Source organism: Lagenorhynchus albirostris, chromosome 12 (genome assembly GCF_949774975.1).
Source record: "Lagenorhynchus albirostris chromosome 12, mLagAlb1.1, whole genome shotgun sequence".
In the NCBI taxonomy this organism is placed as follows: domain Eukaryota; kingdom Metazoa; phylum Chordata; class Mammalia; order Artiodactyla; family Delphinidae; genus Lagenorhynchus; species Lagenorhynchus albirostris.
In genome coordinates this window covers 29,878,449-29,900,786 of record NC_083106.1, presented here as the reverse complement: position 1 = coordinate 29,900,786, position 22,338 = coordinate 29,878,449, and the positions used below count along the sequence as shown (strand labels likewise).

Below are 22,338 nucleotides of genomic sequence, written 5' to 3'. Positions count from 1 at the left end.
CAGGTTCTCTAAGGTTGTACTGAAACCACAGTCCATGACTAGGGAAGCTCACAGAGTCTTTATCCTTGGCTGTTGAAATTTACCAAGTCCTGAGCTATGAGTAGAAAGAACAGTACGGCAGCCAAGTGATCCTGCCATGCCTGCAGGCTGAAAGAAAATGACATTGTGGCACAGGAGACCTCAGCCCTCCGAGTGCAACCCAAGCACATTTCCCTGTAGGGTGCATTTTTGATTGTTCTCTTTTGAAGAGACTTGTTTGTCTCCTGTCTGAGAGCACCATACCTGAACAAACCTTTCTGTCATAAACACTTTTCTAGTAGTACAAACACACTGACTCACATTTTAATCTACACCTGTGTCCAGCTATGTGCTCCCACACATGCTGTGGCCTGTGTGTGTGGTCATCAAGGTGTGTCTGTGTGTGTGTGTATCTGTGTGTGTGGGCGCCCACATATGTATGAGTGAACATGTGTTCTTTTGCATTACTCTCCATTTTAAAATCCTTCATCTTTAGTTCAAAAAAAAAGTACCATATTTTTATTAGATTATGGAGAACTCTGACGGTTTTCCTCCCCTGCTATTCTCTTTCCTCCCTCCCATTCAGTGTTGTTTCACGTTAGACCTTATTTACTTTTCCATGCTGCTGTCTTTGGATTCACTAAGAACAGCTTTGGTGAAATAGCAGATCTCAGTTTTCAAAAGTACAAGCTCTTATTTGTTTAATCTTTAAATTACCATGATAAAATGCTATACAAAATAATAGCATGACACTGCAGCACTGTTAACGTATAGGTTGTTTTCCTCACATTTTAAGTTTTCGTGATAATTGTCTTCATATTTAAAGTGCTATTTAGATTTATTAAGTCCCATATTTACTTACTATTTTATCTACTATGTTTCACTTTAATAATGCCAACCACGACCAGGTAAGAATAGAATTATTAGAACACAGATTTGGTTTTGCACCAGCTGTACCTAAATCACTAATGCCATTGTACACAAAAGCATGCTGCCTAAGTATTACTAGTGGATGTGAGGTATTTTCCCCAACTAAAAATTTTATGTTCTTCTCAGAAACAAAAATTAAACTGATGCATTTGGAACATGCCCAGAACATCCACAAGACAGAGGATCAAAGGAACTGTGAGGAATGAACAGTTATTTTCCGTTATTTTCCGTTATTTTCCAGAGGAGTCAAATGCTGTATTTCAGAACAGCTTTTTTTTTTTTTTTTTTTTCTGTACGCGGGCCTCTCACTGTTGTGGCCTCTCCTGTTGCAGAGCACAGGCTCCGGATGCGCAGGCTCAGCGGCCATGGCTCACGGGCCCAGCGCGGCATGTGGGATCTTCCCGGACTGGGGCACGAACCCGTGTCCCCTGCATCGGCAGGCGGACTCTCAACCACTGTGCCACCAGGGAAGCCCCAGAACAGCTTTTGATATTAATATGATTTCCTATTTGACCTTTGCCATGTTCCTCTTGATATCCAAAACACTTCAATTATTTAAGTGGATTTTTCCATTTTTAATACATAGTTTTATAAATTATTAGGAGAAAAAGACCTTGATGATTAAAAAAACATTGGCTCATTAAGTAAACATGTAGCTTTTTAAAGACCCTTTTTCCTAGTAGTGTCAATTCCTGAGTAATCCTCACTCTAAGAAATTGTATAAGATAGTGTTTATTGTTTTAAGGTGTTAGGTTTGGTGTAACTTGTTATGTCACAATGGATAACATGTCACAATGGATAACTAATACATTTGTTAAGATTGAAGAGAAAAAGAAACATTCAGGGTTTTTTGAAGCCTTCAGTATTTTAAACCTATTACTGATATGCATGATATGCTGATATGCATCAGCATGTTTTCTGTTTTAAACTAAAATTGTAGGACGGTATTGAGGCTTATTATGCTGATTCCTATTCCTAAATACATAAGGAGCTTCCTTATTTTCAAATAGGTTTTTTTTTTAAGTCAGTTAATGTCATCCAAAAGCACAAGATGAATTTTACTTATATATTTATTGGATTATATAGTATTTTTTAGGAAAAGAATCTGCCACAAAAATGTCTATTTCAAAAGGGTGCACTGCAGGCATGGATCCCTGCTGCCAGTGCCCTGCTTTCCCTTGTAGAAGGTCACGTTTTGTACATTGTGAGGCTTATATCAGGGCTATGTGGATATTCTATCAGGTGAGAGATGATTTGACTTCGAAGATGTTCTTTGTTTCACTAAGTTGTATAATGTCAAGAGATTCTGCTGTTACTAAAAGAGAACGTGTTTGATGCCAGACTGACTGTGTAATTTCATCAATATGACTTTCTGGTTTCCTAACTCCAGAAGATCTCCAATAAGATGGTGACTTCACTATCATTTCATCAGCAATGCTTCTCTAAGAATATCTAGTGGAGTCTTGGGGAGCCAGGCTAGCTGGATATTCTTACTAGGTAAACATTTTGTTCAAGGTTCAATTAATGGTGAAAAATCAAGGTGGAGGGAGGGTGTTGGAATATGTATAAGTTTGCTAGGGCTGCCATAATAAAGTACCACAGACAGGCTTAAACAACAGAAATTTATTTTCTCATTCTGGAGGCTAGAAGTGTCAGCATGATTGATTTCTTCTGAGGGCCTCTCTCCTTGGCTTGTAGATAGCCATCTTCCTCTGTGTCTTCACATGGTCTCCCCTCTGTGCATGTCTGTGCCCTAATCTGCTTTTCTTATAAGAACACCAGTCATATTGGATGAGGGCCCACCCTAATGACCTCATTTTACTTCTTTAAAACCCTATCTCCAAATACAATCATGTTCTCAGGTATGAAGTTAGGACTTCAATGTATGAATTTCAGGGACACATAATTCAGCTTATAAGAGAACTGAAATGTATTGTTTAGGAAAATAACTAACATATTACATAAATAAAATTGTTGGGAGTCTTAAGCAGAACAGAGTAAAAGATACGTGTTATAATAAAAGTGGTAATGAGTTCAGACTTATTGTAGGCGATAAGGCTCAGAAACTGTATAAGAAATAAGAGCAGAAGAGTTAATCATGGAGAATCTCTCCATGGAGACTGGAGGTGAGGATCATTGGGGGCATCTTGGAATGGGCTGCCACAGTGAGACACAGAGAGAGAGAGAGAGAGAGAGAGAAAGTGTGTGTGTGTGTGAGTGTGTGTGTGTTACATCATCATGAAGTTGATAACGTAAATTATATAATTAAATGAGGAAGGGTCAAAAGTTTCTCTCTGGACCATTTACATTCATCAAGGTATAAATAGATAGATTATTTTTTTTAAGTATATTTGAGCATTGGTCTTTCTTAGAATTGCGTTGTTTGTATCAAAAGAGCATCACAAATATTTTATGCAGATGAAAGAAAAATTACAGTTAAAAAGCACATCAAAACTATGATTAAGGGCTTCCCTGGTGGCTCAGTGGTTGAGAGTCCACCTGCCGATGCATGGGACACGGGTTCGTGCCCCGGTCCGGGAGGATCCCACATGCCGCAGAGCGGCTGGGTCCGTGAGCCATAGCCACTGAGCCTGCGCGTCCGGAGCCTGTGCTCCACAACGGGAGAAGCCACAACAGTGAGAGGCTCGCGTACCGCAAAAAAAAAAAACCAAAAAACTATGATTAAAAACATATATGCATGAAAGAAATCCAGAGTGAAAAAGTAATCAGAGCTAGGTATGGATGTAGTAAATAACATTTTTTAAAGTGAATTCACTGCTGCAATGTTAAACTTTAAGAAAAATCATTCTAAGACAAGTAAGCAAAGTTGTCACAGAGAAAAATATCAGATAGTATATTAATATAAGTAGTTCTTAGTTGATCTCCAGGAAAAATTTGAAAATAAAAACTAACAATTTCTTTCAAAAATTTTAGAACATACCAATGCAACAAAAGACTATGATGTTGTACCTTATTATGATTAGATATTAATCATGTTTATAAAAATTATATTCACTTGTTTGGGGTATTAGCCTAATAGGAATATTTGGTCATAAATTATTAAAGGTAATCCTTTTGTGGTGTTAATACAACAGAAAGCAAATTGAAATATTTTATTTCTCCTTGGGTGGAAGAATTATAAGAAAGACACTCAAGGACTATTTGCCTATTGATTTGTATTAAAGGTTTTCAATACTATAATCCATTGTTATTTAATACTTTAGAGCAGGGGACAGCAATGTTTTTCTGTAAATGTAGTAAATATTTTCACCCTTTTTAGCCATGTGGTCTCTATCACATCTACTCCATTCCACAATTGTAGCATGAAAACAACCATAAAAAATACTAAACAAATAAACATGACTGTGTTCAATAAAACTTCAGGTGTGGAGACTGAATTTTGAATTTCAAATAATTCTCATGTGTCACAAAATGTCTTCTTTTTATTTTCTTTTTCAAACCTTTATAAACATAAAAACCTTTCTTAGCTCATGCAAAAACAGAATAACAGGCCAGATTTGATAAATGTCTATTTTAGAGCCACCCTGTTAGCTTGCTCACAGATTGACAAGATAGGCAAAGCACTAAATAAGCAGGAAATCACCACTGAAAAGCACATAAGAAACATTAAGGCTCTTGAGCAGATTCCTAGATGGAAGCCCAGCTGCCTTCTGGGATACCTTAGTGCTAGATATCAAGCCACACCCAACTGGCTGATGTTGAGTTCATTGATTTTCTAACTGAAATATGAAGAGTGGCTGAACTGTTGGAAAATATATGCACTTTGTACAATCAGAGGTGATATAATTTTAGCAATAAATACGTCACAGTTGGTTTTTCTGTGATAGTCCTATATCATTGTAATAGCTAACATATATAGAGTGCTTTCCATGAGAGGGAACTTGTCTAAGTACTTTAACTGCAGTAACATTTAATTCTCACCAAAAAAAACCTAACAGGTGGGTATAATTGTTGTTCTCATTTTACAGATTTTACCTTTCAAAATTCTTTCACTATTTATCTGGCTTATATTGTGTGTGTGTGTGTGTGTGTGTGTGTGTGTGTGTGTGTGTGTGTGTGTGTGTATTTGTCTAAACAAAAGAAAAAGCGTATTAGTAATTCACTGATATGATAGACCATGACCACTATTATCAAAATCCCAGACCCATTCTTCTTCTCACATCCGCTTAAATGATCTGAAGTAAAAGAGAGAAAATGTAAATATTCTACCAACCTAATGAGTACACAATAGGTATGACAACTATGAGCATTACTCTCAGTGCCTGTGCCATGAGGTCTGAGAAAGCATCTGGTGCACTATCCTTCTCATATAACCTTCCAAACAGAGTTACTGTCAAGATAGGTCCAGACAGTGGCTTCCGGCTGCACAAGCGTCCGTCACTTGACACCTATTTAAAACACAGGGAAGTTGACTGAGAATAACTTTCAGTTATACAACCTCACAACATACTCTTAAAATTCAGTACAACTGGATGAAGAAACAATAGAAATAATGGCCAGATTCTATTCCATCTGAAATATGTGAAATTGTACAGAGTATAAGAAAAATTGGAGCTATGGAATTGGCACTGATCCATTTATTATTGAAATGCCCATAATCTATATCTTATAATTTACTCTGAGAGAGCATCTGATGAGTTAATAAACATAAAACAATGGATCTGAGAATAAATAAGAGAGAAATCTTGTTCTCTCCGACAAGAAAAAGACTCCTCCGAAGGGTCAGGCGGGCTTGACTAAGGGGGTTATGGGCTGAGCCTCTATCATCCCTGACACTCACTCACCACAGCCTCCCTACCTGCCTATTGTCCGCAACTCCCCACAGCAACTGTTTGGAAGAGGAGAGAGGAATGAGAGCGGGACCTGCAGGAAAAGTCAGTAGGAGAATGTGGCTGGACAGAGCACTTGCACAGTAATAAATTATTTCTTGCATATTAACAGAAAAAAAAGGTTTTGCTTTCTTGCCAATTCAGCGACTGTCCAATTCTCTCTAAGCTTTTCCTTCTTTCCTTTTCTCTGATGGTCACACGGTGCCCTAGGCCATCCCTCCCCAGTGACACAAAGAGGCTTCCTCTGGTGGGACTGGTCCTGAAACTCTTCTTGAGTCTTCTTTCTACTTGACCGACCTCAAACCCCAGCCCACTCCCTGAAGTCCCCACAATAAGATATATTTCTTTATTCTCAAGGACATGCTCATTTTTCTCTAAGGGAAATTTAGACAAGAGATCCCATGTCCTCAGTGTCCTTGGTGAGCCCTAAGGACAATTCTACCCTTTCCAAATGAAGGTTTTCATGATATCTGTAAGCACTTGGGCAGGTTTTCTACTCAAAAGATGCTTCTTCTTACATAAAATGAGTTGGCAATATTAAGCAAAAAATCGTACCTGAAATTCTCCAGGTGCAAGCTGAATTCCACTCAGCAACACCTCAGGAAAGACATACTGGGTTTCAAAAGTGCCACTGAGGGAGAACATTTCAAACCTGGTGGAAGCAGTTTCAACTGAATCACCACAAGTGTGTAAGTCCATTGTTTTACACTTCAACAGAGTACAAATCTAGGAACGTAAAAACAAAACAATAAGTCTTAGGAAAGCCAGTTGAAACATTCTCTTGACCTAGAAAAAAGTGCCTATGCCCCTTTGTTTATAATGTTTGTTATAGTATTACTTCCTCATTAGATTAATCTGGTTCGCTGCTGAATACTATTGCAACTAGTAATAAAAATAAAGGACTTCAGACCCTAGTGCTTTCTGTAGTTCACTGTAAACAGATTAAACCACGTAAAGAAATAATCAGATACTTGGTCTACAGTCATGAACAATTATACCCTGATTGTTTTCAAGTTAGCCATGTTTTTAATAATCAAAAGTGTTTGATTATTTTTAAAAAGTTTAGACACTAGTTTAATTTCTACCTTAGTGCCTATTTCTAACAATGAAGGAACTTTAAATCTGTACTGAGTCCTAGAATTGATCTAGAGACAACTCTTGTGATCTGGAAAAGTCACATACCTTATACCTGAGCAGGATAATGATAACAGCTCTTGTTATCCTACATAGTTATACTATACTACACTACAATACATAGCTATTTGCATGTAAATTTAAGTGTATGAATCACCTCACCATGCAGATGCAAAGTCCCCAAAAGGAAGGTCCATCTTCATTTAACTCCATCTGTACTGCATCTTCAAAGTTTTACTCCAAGCCACCTTTATTTCTTGCCTGACTAAAGCAATAGCCCTTAACTGGTCTCCCTGCTTCCACTTTTGAAGTTGGAGAGCAAGCGTTTTAGGGCAAGTGTGTCAAGATGGGATACAAATAACTTTCAGATAAAGGTAGAATGAACACATGCTTCAGTTTTGTTCCCTTGCAATCCTACTAAATCCAACTTTATTATTATTTTTGGAAGATCTAAACCCACAAGGTTAGGAGAACAGGAGGATAGATTATGGCACAAGTTTAGAAGTTGGGGTGTTGATGCAAAAATGGTAACTGAGGAAGCAGCCCAAGTGCCCATCAACAGACTATTGGATTAAGAAGATGAGGTACAGGGCTTCCCTGGTGGTGCAGTGGTTGAGAATCTGCCTGCCAATGCAGAGGACATGGGTTCGAGCCCTGGTTTGGGAAGATCCCACATGCTGTGGAGCGGCTGGGCCCATGAGCCACAACTACTGAGCCTGCGCGTCTGGAGCCTGTGCTCCGCAAAAATAGAGGCCACGATAGTGAGAGGGCTGCGTACCGCAATGAAGAGTAGCCCCCGCTTGCCACAACTAGAGAAAGCCCTCGCACAGAAATGAAGACCCAACACAGCCAAAAATAAATAAATTTAAAAAGAAAAAAAAAGATGAGGTACATATATACAATGGAATATTACTAAGCCATAAAAAAGAATGAAATATTACCATTTGCAGTAACGTGGATGGACCTAGAGAATATTATACTTAGTGAAATAAGTCAGACAGAGAATGTGGAATCTAAAAAATGATACAGGGCTTCCCTGGTGGCGCAGTGGTTGAGAGTCCGCCTGCCGATGCAGGGGACACGGGAGGATCCCACATGCCGCAGAGCAGCTAGGCCCGTGAGCCATGGCCACTGAGCCTGCACGTCTGGAGCCTGTGCTCCGCAATGGGAGATGCCACAACAGTGAGAGGCCCGCATACCGCAAAAAAAAAAAAAAAAATGATACAAATGAATGTGTAAAAAAAAAAAAACTGAAACAGACTCATAGATATAGAAAACAAACTTGTGGTTACCAAAGGGAAGAAGGAAGGTTTGAGGGACAAATTAGGTTATGGGATTAACAGATACACGTTACTATACATAAAATAGATAAGCAACAAAGGTATACTGTACAGCACAGGGAATTACACCTATTATCTTGTAACAACCTATAATGGAATTTAATCTGCAAACATACTGAATCACTACGTCGTACATCTGAAACTAACACTATATTATAAATCAACTAAAGTTCAATTTAAAAAATGGTAACTGATTTAACAGACCTAAGAAAGCCAAGTTCTGAACTAGCTGTGGGGAAAGCTAAGAATCAACCTATCTAAACTTTTGAGAATACTCAAAAGTTTCCATCTCTGGAAGCACTAGGTACCTCAGGAGCTGGGAGTGAATTGGGTTGCTTGAAGAAAGGAAAATTTGTGGGAAGTTGTTAAGAATGCCTCAGTACTGAGTCCCCACCCATGGATGGGCAGCTACCCTTTCCCTGTTCCAGTAAAAGATGGAATACTTATTTCCAGAGAGGGTAAAGCAGACAATGTTTAGATGGAGGTTTTGAAAGACATATTTGAAGGGGATTCCTTGAATGAATCAAACTGAATGGCAAAACCATCTCCCTCCACCCTGCAAGGTCATTTCCCTCACTTGACTCTCTAAATGCTGTCAAAAAAGGCATTTATCCTTCAGGAATAGGGTTGCCAGATAAATTACAGGACAGGAGTCCCAGTTAAATCTGAAGTTCAGATAAACTAAAAAAACTAAACCCAGTTTTTAGTATAAATATGTCCCAACTATTGCATGGACATACTTATTTTTTTTTAAGTTGCTGTTTATCTGAACTCTGAATTTACCTGGGCATCCTGTGTTTTTATTTGTTAAATTATTCAGGAAGGGAAATAGAAGAATTTTTTTTTTTTTTTTTTTTTTTTTTGCGGTACGCGGGCCTCTCACTGCTGTGGCCCCTCCCACCGCAGAGCACAGGCTCCGGACGCGCAGGCCCAGCAGCCATGGCTCACGGGCCCAGCCGCTCCACGGCACGTGGGATTCTACCGGTCCGGGACACGAACCCGTGTTCCCTGCATCGGCAGGCGTACTCTCAACCACTGCGCCACCAGGGAAGCCGGGAAATAGAAGAATTTTGAAACCTGGAAAACGTAATCATCACAAAGGGAAGTCTTTAAAGACACTTACCTCAGGGATTCCCCTAATCAAAAGCCCAGCTAGACCGTCCCTCTGTGAAGCTTAAAATTGGCAAGTATCACCCACAGGCTCAGAGCTTTTAGTCAGTTTTGGTAACCCTAAAAAGTCATCATATCCATGAAGAAAGCTTCTAAATTTAGAATTTTAAATTCGAAAACCTGTCTGGCACCAGTCGCTTAGCTAGGGGATCACTGTCCAGCAATAATAACAGAGGACTTCGTTTCACTTGACAGCACTAACCAACCTCCCAACACCAAGAAGAGACCTACCACCGATCCCCTCAAGTGGAACCAAGACTCTGGGGCAGGCAGAGAAGCAGACAAGACTGAGAGGGAAGGATGGAAAAGAGGGAGGAAGAGCTGAGAGACTGCTGTCTTGTGTTTTAACCAGCTTTTTAAACTTAAAACTAGATCACAAAATAATAAAAGAAAATAATCACAATTTTTTAATTTTAAAAATATGGCAGTATAATACCATATATATACCACGTATATAATGCAATATATGTCAATATGCTGCATAATATATGATAATATTTATATGGCAATAAATATTCTTCTACAACATAATTTTTTAAACTAATTTCCAATCATTGGACATTTTCTACCTGTGTTTTTTATACCATTTTTTTCACCTTTCTTCTAGCACCTCAGAGCACTGATAAGAAATATTGATTCCGCCGATATTTTCATCCTTTCCTTTCTTGTTGCTCTTTCCCTTAGGCCTATAAAGATAATCATGTTTCTCTCATCTATTGGGAGAACACAAAACAAAAAAAGCATGGGCCTCTCTGTCTAGCTTCTACCTTGTTTCCTTTCTTCCTGTATCAGATAAGATTTTTGCAGAAGAAATATTGACTCACTCTTTCAATATCTCACTTCCCTTTGACTTTTCAACCCACTGTAATCTGTCTTTCACTCTATCATTATGAGCCCAGGAGATTCCACCAAATTTATACTCATTCATTCAATAATGGTAAACATATTGCACAAATACACTTCAAAATTTCCTCCCTCTGAGAGTCTGCTTCCTTTCCTTCCATGAGAGTACTCTCTAAGTTCTCCTTTATTTCTCAAACATATTTGCATGTTCCTATTCTTCTGTTTATTTCCTGCCCAGACACAGGAGTTTCAAAAGCTTCCACCTTTAGCTCACTGTTCACTGTTTTAGTCAGCTTTTGCAATTCACTCTTGTGGGTTTACCACCACCTTTTTCCTGCTGGTTTTCAAAACAATATTTCTAAATCTCATATCTCCCTAAAGTATCAGACCCATATATTCAACAGCCTATTGGATGGCTCCAACTGAATGTCCCCAAAGTAATTAAAAACCAGCACATCCAAAGCTGAATTGAACATCTTCCCCACTCCCATCCAATTTGCTCCTCCTCTTGAATCCTGATCTGTCAAAGCATCACATTTCATCCAGCCACTCTTGCCAGAAACCTGGTACATTCTAGATCCTTCTTTCTGCTTTCCTGTTCCATGTCAAATTAGTTACTAAGTTTAGTTTTCTAAATATTTCTTGACTCCATACCCTGCTTTTATTCCTATGAACATAATCTTGGTTCAGGTCCTAATAGGACTATTTTCATAATCTAACTAGTCATTTTGTCCTATGTTCCATGATCCGTAGGGCAACCAGAACAATCTACTCAAAAACAGATGTGATCACATCATTCCCCTGCTGAACACCTTCCAACAGAAACCCATCACTGATGGAATGAAGTCCACATCTTAGAAATGAGAGGTAAGATCCTGCAGGATGTGATCCTGCCTCTATGCTCATCTTCCACCCATCCTTGCTTCTTATGCTACGTTTCAGTGACAGTCAGCTGCTTGCTTGTCCCAGCATACCCTGCTTCTTGACATATCCACCCCCCTGCTCAGGCTCTTAACCCCACCTAGAATTCCCTCCCACTTTTTTTCACCTGGATAAAAGAGCATAAGTTCAAGCAGCATGTCTTCAGAAACTTCCCTGGATCCCCAAATTAGGCTAAGTGAAGCTCCTTAGTATTTCTATAGCAAAATATGCCTTTGCTCTATCACATGCCAACCTGTACTGAAATTATGTTCATCTGTCTTTCTCCCCTACTAAATTCCTCAAGAGGAGGGTCCATACTTATTCATCTTCATCACATTAGCACCAAATATAGGCCTGATATGTATTTGGCACTCGATAAATGTTTGCCAAAATGAACAAGCTTTGGTAGAGGTGCTTATCATACAGCAAACAAAATGCTACACAGTGGGCATGGTTCCAGCACTCAAAAGGCTTTCGGTCTCAAACAAGTATGTACATAATTTGACATGATATGTCTTTGAAAAAGTTAACCATAGGATATTTGGGAGTATATAAAGGAGTTACCTAACCCAGCTTGGGGAGTGGGAGTGTCAGAGAAGCCACCTTGGAGAAGATAACACCTGTAAAGCACTATGAGTGTTGAGTAGCTGGGGCCATCAAAACAACAACAACAAAAACTGTTCAAACATCCGGAGGTTCTACAGATGCTGACACACTGTAGATGGGAAATGTCTCAATATGATAGAAGCCCAGGGTACATGGGGGTAGAAGTGACAGATGAGGACAGAGAGTAGGAAAAAGCACATGTTAAGACTTCCTGAGTCTTTTATGTTAAGGAATTTGATTTGCCAAGTAGAAAACAGTGAGGAATTTTAAGCAAGTGAGGGAAATAATCAGAAATGGTGTTCCATGATTTTTGTAATTATAGTGTAAAGAATGAACTGGATGGAACTGAAACTATCAATGGGAAGCCCTCTTAGGAGGATACTGCAATAATCTGGGTGAGATAGGATGGAGGCCAGATCAAGGAAAAGAAGAGCAGAATGAGAGAAACATGGAAGCAGCTTGTTCTTAAGGGTTCCACCTCAACTGGCTATAATAGCTCCCCCTTTATGTTGAGGGCTGTGAGATGTCTGAATCTTTGCAGCTGTTCTACTGTACATCATAGAGGTCAGCTCTATATGTCTCCGGGACATACTCAGTCTGAAGCTTCTTATAAAACAAGATAGGCGTTAGTGACCGTAAATGGGAAATGCCTTGATAAGTTCAGGCAGGAAATATTAGACGTTAATTATTCATTAAAATTATCTGTAATTTGATTAATATATCATTTTAAACACTGGGACTGCAAGTGAATGTTCTGCCTTTTCCCAACCAGTTTAAAATTGGACTGACATCTAAGATTGCAAGTTTTAGCAAGTAAAAATTCAGGATACCCAATAAATTGGAATTTCAAATAAACAACCAATTTTCAGTATACACATGTCCCCCAAAGTGGGACATACTTATAATAAAAGTAATTCATTGTTTATCTGAAATTCAAATTTAACTGAGTGTCCTGTTTTATCCAGTAATTCCCCTGCCACCAAAAGAATCATTACCTGTAAATAATAGCTCCCTTCCACAGTATGTAGTCCATCAAATGCCCCTAGTACATAAACTTCATCTGATCTCTTCTCAGACATCTTGTAACTTAGATGACAGCAGAGATCTTTCTGACAAACTGTGTAATTTCCTGTGACTCCTTTGAGCTCCAAGAAGGTGAACTCGTCAAAAAAGATGATGCCCTTAAATTCCTGGTTTCCCTTTGAGGGGGCTTCTATACCACTCGCATAAGAAGTCCAATTCACTACTGCTGTGGGGTGTGGGTGGGAGGCCAGTTGTGAGAGGAGGAGTTTTCCCTCCTCTGTCTTCATATCATAATGAAATGCTCTTGGAGAATCAGGTGCGTAGATGCCACTTCCTGGAAATTGGAAATGACATTTAAAACAGTAAAGCAAAAAGGGGTTGCATAGTTGTTATTGTTATTCTAAACTCATGTTAACATTTTACTTTCTCTAAGCTATATATTTCATTAATTTCAGTAAAATATGTTGATAAGGACAGATAGGTGAGATGAAATCCAATAGAGTATGTCACCAAGAAGAGAGAGTTTCATGTAAGAAGTCATAAATTTTGAAAAAAACAAAAAGAGTGTACATTCAAGTTGAATAAAACTAAATCAATTTATGAAACAATTTAGGTTGAGATTGATTCTACAGCGTGTCACCAGCTAGATGTGCAACCACTAAGAGTTGGAAAACATTGTATTGAGGAGTACATGTTAGCTAGAAAGAACATGATTTTTTTTTTCGTTTTTTGATTACACCAAAATCTTAAAGATGACACGTTACCTGTCATTTTCTTTGAGCGGTAATGTAAATTGGATGCAAGGAAGTTGACTCCCATGCCCATAGCCCAAGCTGAGTGGAATTCAATAGCTGACAAATGTGGCAAAACATTCATCCAAGCTGTTGGGAAGAGTATGGTGTCCACGTGGAAATCTTTCACCAGAGTCACAGCAGGATCATGGAAGAGAATATCAAAGCACGTGAAAATGCCAAACTTTCCAAACGTGGTGTTGAAAGTCACGACCTCAGGTTCCTTGGGTGCATTGAACTGATCTTCACCCAAGAAAAGATTTTGCTGCAATAAACAGAAGATGATGGGGGGGAAATCTCTTTTAAGAAGTTGGCCTGGATATCACTGCATCTAAAAGAGTGCAAGCTCACATCTACTAAACAGTGCCAATCTCATCTACCACCACTGTCTCTGCAGGGAAAGAGTGTTAGAAAATCAAAGATCACTATGCTGATAGGATTACTATGCCTTTGGTTTAATTTCCACATCTGATAGATCTGTAGAAGGGAATCCTCATCTATTAAGACCTTCTCGAATATTAGAGACATAGGAGTGAAACAGATAACTTCTATTTGCCAAGAACACATAACAATTTTCTGCGGACAAAGAACTTTCTTTCCTCCTTTCTCTTTAAAACCAAGTCTATCTGGTAAGGAGTTTTTCATTTTAGCTTTGACCCTTTGTCAGGGCATGTCATTAAAAGGACAAAGTCCAAAAGGCAACATTTTATTTCAAAACAGGTAGCTTCTACTGATTATCACATACTCCTAATGACACGTTCCTGTGTTCTTAAATGAACAGGACACCTCCCTTTTCTAGTACCTTACCACAAATTATCATTACTTTCTATGCTTTGTCTCTCCTCTGCTTTTAAAGTAAGCTTGTTATTATCAACAGTGGTGATTTTTTCCCCTTCTTGTCCACTTTATTTTGGTAAGCAATTCAGTAGTTGAATTATCTGCAAATGAATTCTACCTTATGGTAGCGGGCCACCAATTTCCCCTCAGAATCAAACACCACATCAGTGTTGTATTGGTAACGACCATCAGGGGGACAGTGAGGGTCACTGGCATTGCATGGCTTCTTGTCTCCAATGTTTGCCACGACGTAGATGGAGTTGTCCTTGGCCAGACAGCTGAGCCTTTCTTGCACTGGGGTGTGACCAAATCTGATATGTGTTCATTGGAAGAGGAAAAAAAAAATCAAACTTAGCGTTTAATTAAATTCAGAATGATAGTTGCCTGAACTTACGTGATACACACAAAAATAAATTCTACATAGCATAGATAGAAGGGAAGGATTAAAACAAGAAGAGACTTCAGAGGAAGTCCATGCTTGTGGGAATTTGGTTCTAGGAAACTATTCTAGGATAAGACTCCAGGCCATGTATATTCTTATGACATTTATCATCATCTGTAATCATATATTCATTTATGTGCTCATCTTGTATGTCACATCTTATAGATATTTGGGGGCAAAGACACACATCTCCTGTTCACCGAACACATGTCTGAAAGAAAAGAGGTATTAAAAAATATTTTGAATGAAAGAACAACATTTTGGAAGTAGGATGATTGTGGAAAGATGGCAGAGTAGGAAGCGCCAGGAATCCATCTCTCTACCTAGATAAAACTTGCCCTACAGGAATCTAGCTGACATAATTATTTTGGAAATCTGGAGTCTATTAAAAGACATGAAACTTCCAGGGAAATGCTTGGAAGATAAATTGCAGTCAGGTTGAGTCAATTTAAGCTCTTAGCTCAGCAGGGGCTATCCATGCCCCAGCCCCTGCAACCCACCCCATTGCAGGCAGCCATGCAGGTGTTCTTGGAGCAACTCGCCGGCAGTTTGCAGGAGCAGGGTGGACCATAAGGACCCTGTCTTCCAGATATCAAGGGTCTGGTTCTGATCACTGCTAACTGCTCTGTTCATGGAGGTACACACACAGAGACAGGCCATTATTACATATACTGTTGCAAGTACTTCCCCCACTGGCTGAAATGACTTCTAGGGGATTTAAAGCACCAGTATCTTCTTTTTTACCCCTTTTTGGAGCCAGACATTAAAGGACTAGGACATGGAAAAGCAACAACTATACAGAATTCAGAAAATCACTGCATATGTCCAGGGAAAGTCACAGACTAAGAAAAGACCTGAGAAGACTTTAAGCTTACTCCCAGCCCGGAGACAGCCTACAACAATCAAAACAAACAAACAAAAGACATAAAACCCTGGAAAAGGGGGAGAATTTGATTTCCAGAGTTATCACATTATAAGATTCAGATGCCCACTTATCAAGAAAAAATCGTAAGGCATACAAACAGGAAAATATGACCCATTCAAAGGGAAAAAATAAACCAATAAAAACTATCCTGGAGAAAGACCATATGGCATACCTGCTGGACAAAGACTTTAAGACAACTGTCTTAATGATGTTCAAAGAACTAAAGAAAGACATGGAGAAAGTCAAGATAATGATGTATGAACAAAATGGAAATATCAATAAAGAGATAGAAAACCCGCCCCCCACCCCAAATTCTGGGACTGAAAATGACAGTAACTGAAACAGAAAATTTACAAAAGAGATTCAAAGACAGACTCAAACAGGCAATGATCTCTAAAAAGGATGAACTCAAAGAGACCCATATTAAGACACATTATAGTCAAACTTTCAAAAGACAAAGACAAAATCATAATTTTGAAAGGAGCAAGAGAGAAGTGATTTATAATGTACAAGGGATCTCCACTAAGATTATCAGCAGTTTTTAATCAGACAATTTGGAGGCCAGGAAGCAATGGGCTGATATATTTAAAGTGTTGAAAGAATACTACAGTTACTAAAAACCCTGTCTCTGGCAAAACCATCCTTCAAAAGTGAGGGAGAAATTAAGATATTCTATGTTGATATTAGACCAGATAGACTTTAAATCAAAAAAGGTTATTATATATTAATATACAAAGGACATTATATATTAATATCCAGAATACAAAGGGAACTCTTAAAAATCAACAACAGCAACACAAACCTGATTCAAAAATGGGCAAAAGACACAAAATAAAATTAATTAATTAATTAAAAAAAAGAAAAAGGGACTTCTCTGGTAGTCCAGTGGTAAAGAATCTGCCTTTCAATGCAGGGGATGCAGGATCAATCCCTGGTTACCGCAACTAAGACCCAATGCAGCCAAAAAAATTAAATAAATAGGCAAAAGATTTGAACAAAATTTTCTCCAAAGAAGATACACAAATGGCCAATAAGCACATGAAAATATGCTCAACTTCATTAATTATAGGGAAATGCTAATCAAAATTATGACAAGATACCTCAAACCCATTAAGATAGCAACGATTAAAAAAAAAATAGAAGAACAGCTGCTGGTGAGGATTTGAAGAAACTGGAACACTTGAGCACTGTTGATGAGAATGTAAATGGTGCAGCCACTGTGGAAACCCGTCTAGCAGTTCCTCAAAAAATTAAAAATAGAACTACCATATGATCCAGCAATTACATGTTTATGTATATATCCAAAAAGTTGAAAGCAGGGTCTCAAAGACATGTTTGTACACTCACGTTTATAGCAGCATTATTCACAATAGTTAAAAGGTAGAAGAAACCCAAATATCCATCGATGGATAAATGGACAAGCAAAATGTTGCACTATATACATAAAATAGAGTATTATTCATATTCATATTCATACTTTCCTTAAAAGGAAAGGAAGTTCTGAACATGCTACATTGTAGATGAACCTTAAGAGCATTATGCTAAGTGAAATAAGCCAATCACAAAAAGATAAATAAGGTACAATTCCACTTATATGAAGTAGCTAGAGTGGTTAATTATAGAGAAAGAAAGTCGAATGATGGCTGCCAAGGGCTGAAGGGAGGGGGAAGTCAGGAGTTACTGTGTTTTTTCCCCAGTTGCATTGAGATAGAAGTGGTATATAACACTGTATAAGTTTAAGACATAAAATGTGATGATTTGATACATGTATATATTGATAAGTGCTTACCATAATGTGATTATCCTTCACCTCACAGAATTACAATTTTATTGTTGTTGTGGTGAGAACATTTAAAATCTACTCCCAAAGCAACTTTCAAATATACAATACGGTATTGTTAACTATAGTCACCATGCTGTACATTAGATCTGAGAACTTACTATAAGAAAATTCGGTGTCATCTGCTGGCAATCTAAGAAAAACCGTAGCAATCATACACAAAACGTATCACTGAAAAAGATCAACAAGGATAGGAAACTGCATCTTAACAAATTATTATCTCAGTGCATTTATATAAAAAAATAACCATTTGATAGTTTTCCCCCCTTGTGTGCTTCAAGTCATATCTGAAATGCAGATATAAATACAATACATTGGACCACTTGAAGTATATTTATCCCATGTCTTTTCAAATCACCTGAAGTGGTAGAATAGATACATGAAATAGAAGCTTACTGTTCTGGATTTCTAAAACAGTCCTGATTACATATTTTCCTCCTGTCTATATTAATCTTGAAAGTGCATCATGTATTTTAATACATTTCCATTTAAACTACATTTTTCAGACTGTTTGCTATACCCAGAAAAGTTCCAAAATTCTTTGTTAGATTTGGAGTTTAAAAAATGCATTTTGCTTATGTGAGCCTGAAATCTGCTTCTCACTTAATCCTTAATATTTGCTGAGCCCTTAAAGTATGCAGAGCTCTGTCCTAGGGCTACTGGGAACAGAAAAAGGAGGTGAAACAGAAGAATTAAAATATATTTTCTAAGACTACTTTCAAAGTGTTCAATCTCAAAATATAATACAAGCCATCAATTATTGAAGAAGACATTTATTAACCTTAAAAATGTTATGAAATAGTCAAAAAATAGTTGTTGGGTCCTAGCACTACACAAAGCACCATGTTAGATATGTAGGCATCTGGGGAAAGGACATTCTGGGCAGAGCTGTCCAAGTGCACAGTGTGGGAGATACAGTGTAAAATATGGCTGGTGCACTTCAAAATCCTCTAATCTTACTGGAGAAAATGTGTATGCACACAAAACCCTGAAACAACAGTACAAAATAATATGCAGTCAAGTATCAAAATGCTTTTTCATTCAAGCTAGCTAATTAGGCAAGTTTTTTTTTTAACTTATTGAACTAATGACTGACTCTTTAATCTGCAGGCCACATCACCTTTATCAGAGGTGCAGACATCCGCTGTATTAAAGGATCTCCCTTGTTCAAGAATTCCTACTCATTCCCACAGTGGAGTACCCAGTACATAGGAAATAGTCAAGGTAAAAAAAGCTGAATAAGTAAATTCATCTTTGAGTTAGGCTCCTAGACACAGTTTGTCTCTCAAGAAATCTACAAGGTTTCCTCTGTGAGGCGATGAAAGCTTGTAAGTCATATTCTTCCTCTCAGCCTCCCAGGAACTCTCAGAACTGTATTGTATGTTCAACTGTAATTGTCAGCCCACTGCCATGCTGCCTTGTAACCACTACTTCCTCTACTTTATTCAGGTAGCTTCTACTTTGTTTTTACATCTAAACTGTTGTGTTTTTTAATTATATAAGATTTTGTAAGAAGCCTCAGATCTTTCTGGAAGCATGTGAAGTATAAATGCTAAATAAATAAATAAAATTAAAAAGAGAAATAACGAGGGTCTGTTCCCATAACACCCAGGCTAAGTGGTGATGCAGACCCCCCCCTCCAAAAGGTTGGTGACTTTGAGAAAAGAAAGTAATCAACTCTGGATATGTCAAACATACTCAACAAGGCATGATATCTGGTTGTATGCGAGGGGTAAAGGAGCTGGACTCCTCTCTTCCTTTCTCATCCTACATTCAATCTTTGAGCAGAACCTGTCAGAGCTACCTTCAGACTTTATTCAGAATCTGGTCATTTCTTAATATCCAAACTTCTACCATCTTCATCCAAACACCATAATCCCTCTGCCTAGATTATCGCCATAGCTTTTTTTTTTTTTTTTTTTTTTTTGTTATACGTGGGCTTCTCACTGTCATGGCCTCTCCCATTGCGGAGCACAGGCTCCGGATGCACAGGCTCCGGATGCACAGGCTCAACGGACATGGCTCACGGGCCCAGCCGCTCTGCGGCATGTGGGATCTTCCCCAACCGGGGCACGAACCCGCGTCCCCTGCCTCGGCAGGCGGACTCTCAACCACTGCGCCACCAGGGCAGCCCCAATAGTGCTACTTTTATCAGACTTCATATTTCTTATTCTAGACTTGATGTAAAACACTTACACAGTTCTGCTATATCACCTCCTAGGTTATCACCTTAAGCTTTAAGAATTTCATATATTAAACTCATATATTATATATTAAACTCATCCAGCTACCTTATTAATGTGAAAGGAAAAATTTTAATCTTAAACTGACATGTGACTCTGTTTCACTATTTTCTCACTTAGTTTTAAAAGTACAGACCTACATAGGGAAACAATTTTCTGTTCACTGGCAAGGAGTCAGAAGAGGTGAGTTTGGATATGGTTCTTCCTCTAGCCAACCACCCTGTGGCCCTAAGTTATGCTATCATCTCCAGATCATTCCCCCAGTGGAAATTCACATTGAATTTGATCATTTCTATGTTACGTTACAGCACTGACTTTTGTGATATCGTAATTCATATTCATTTTCCTAATACACATGTCTGTAGGAGATGAAAAATTATAAAACTATCTTGAAACTTAGAGTCAATAGTAAATCTTATACAGTGATCTTCTACAAAGGTTTCCCAGGTAAAGTAAGTTCATGTTCATGGTTAAATTTTCCACAATATGTTTCTTTACCTGTCGGGATTATTACAAGGGATCCAGTTCACTTGAGGGTCTGGGATATCCTCCAAGTATGGGTAGATGGATTCCCTGTTGAAGTTAAAGCCATAAATACCATCTTCTGGGGTCACAATAATATGTGCACCCTGTCAAAAATGGAGCTGAATCAAAATATTTCTCAAATAAGCAAACAGTCAAAAATGGGGGCTGCACGAGGACCTGAGTGGCTGAAGGACAAACATTCAGGCTTTTTTTCCCACCTTATTCTTTTGCTTTCTGTATTTTTATAATTTATTTTCTTTGCTCAACCACTTTCATTTTCTAATCCCACAGTAATCATTTCTATGTAAATTTTTCATCCTTTCATGGCTGTTAATGTTTTTCCAGGCTATTCTCAGGCTCAACCATTCACTGTGGTTGTTAACTATAAACCTAGCTCTTCCCTGGATAAACCCTCTCCCTGACCTTTGGCCAGTTATTTTGCCTGAGTGTGTCAGGATTGATTTATCACTCTCTCCTCCACCCAGCCTTCCTGCCTCATACCCTGCAAATGTGATTCCTGCTTCTCAGAAGGGATCTCTGGAACAGTTACCTGAAGGGTGCCAGGCCTAGAGCTACAACGTGAGCTCACCTGGGCACCTTCAGTAGGAGGACCATCCTGGAGGCTGCTGTGTGGCCTTTAAGGAAATAGTTGGACTAAGGTGAAAAAGAACCTCAGAATTCTTAATAACCTTCTAATTAATTAATTTATTTATTTGGTTGCGCTTGGTCTTAGTTGCGGCAGACAGGCTCCTTAGCTGCAGCTCACCGGCTCCTTAGTTGTGGCATTCGAACTCTTAGTTGCGGCATGCATGTGGGATCTAGTTCCCTGACCAGGGATTGAACCCAGACCCCTGCATTGGGAGCTCAGAGTCTTAACTGCTGCACTACCAGGGAAGTCCCCTTAATAACCTTTTTAAATCTTTGCATGTAGAAGAATGTATGTTGATAGATATATGTCATACGTATATATCCATGACTTTCATCAGACTTTATATATCACTTGTTTACCTGATCTACAAATAGCTTATTTCAACTATATTCGTCCAAACCACACACTTAAACTTAACCCTTCATTCAACTCAAGGACTTACTATGCATTAACATATGTACTTTTGTTGTCTTGTAATTAGAATAAAGTATATAATACACACTGTATATAATACACAATGCAATTTACATTTAATTGTCTTGGTGTTATGAACTAACCTAAAAACCTACAAACTCTTAAGAGCACAAAAGTACACCAAGGCCACAAACACTCTAAGAATAGCAACTGATCCCTCCCCCATCTGTCCTTCACCCTCCATCTGTAGCAGAAATTCAAAATTGTTGAACAACAATTCAAAATTGTTGAATTTACAGCAAGTTCCTCAAAAGTTTGTTGCCACTTAATAACCAGCCATTCTTTTCAAAATGTTGCTCTCACTACAAGGGAAGCATGTAATAGTGTCTTTGTTCTAATAACTAGGAGCAGGGAGGACTCCGTAAAAGAAGGACTTGGCTACCCTGACACATATGTCATTCAAAAGTGTAATTCACGCTGACAGTGATTCTGTCTCCTAAGACCCCACCCTTTTCTCTACGTAGAAGCCAGCACACTTGAGAAATGGTACCTGCTTTGATGCTGATGCGATTGCTTCCTCCAAAAGATCCAGATTTTGGTTCATTAATAGCAAGGCCTCTTCATAGGACACCGGTATCAGGGTGGCATTAGGCAATATCACTGCATGCTCATATACAGCTGCAGTAAACGTATCCAGTGAGCTGGCTGTTAAGACACAGAGAAAGAAAATTGCCGCATAATCCAGCAACTGAGACATAGTCATGCTGGAGTCCAACGATTGCTGAAAAGCAGAGCAAGCCCTGATATTTACAGGGAGAAATCACGTGGTTCCCAGAA

The 22,338-nt window shown here is 38.5% G+C and overlaps 1 protein-coding gene across 2 annotated transcripts; it reads right to left on the bottom strand.

The window, feature by feature from the left end:
* Window positions 1–623: 623 nt before the first annotated feature.
* LOC132530389 (pantetheinase) lies at window positions 624–22,264 on the bottom strand. Of its 2 annotated transcripts, XM_060167575.1 has the most exons (8): window positions 22,052–22,264; window positions 20,412–20,542; window positions 14,582–14,774; window positions 13,600–13,891; window positions 12,808–13,169; window positions 6,354–6,524; window positions 5,223–5,357; window positions 624–668 (listed from the first exon to the last, which is right to left on the bottom strand). In XM_060167575.1, the coding sequence occupies exons 1-8, from the start codon at window positions 22,262–22,264 to the stop codon at window positions 624–626; spliced, it is 1,542 nt and encodes a 513-aa protein (XP_060023558.1). The 2 variants fall into 2 exon arrangements, with proteins under 2 accessions (XP_060023558.1, XP_060023557.1); XM_060167574.1 differs by lacking the exon at window positions 624–668 and having other exon boundaries at window positions 5,175–5,357.
* Between the last annotated feature and the right edge of the window lie 74 nt (window positions 22,265–22,338).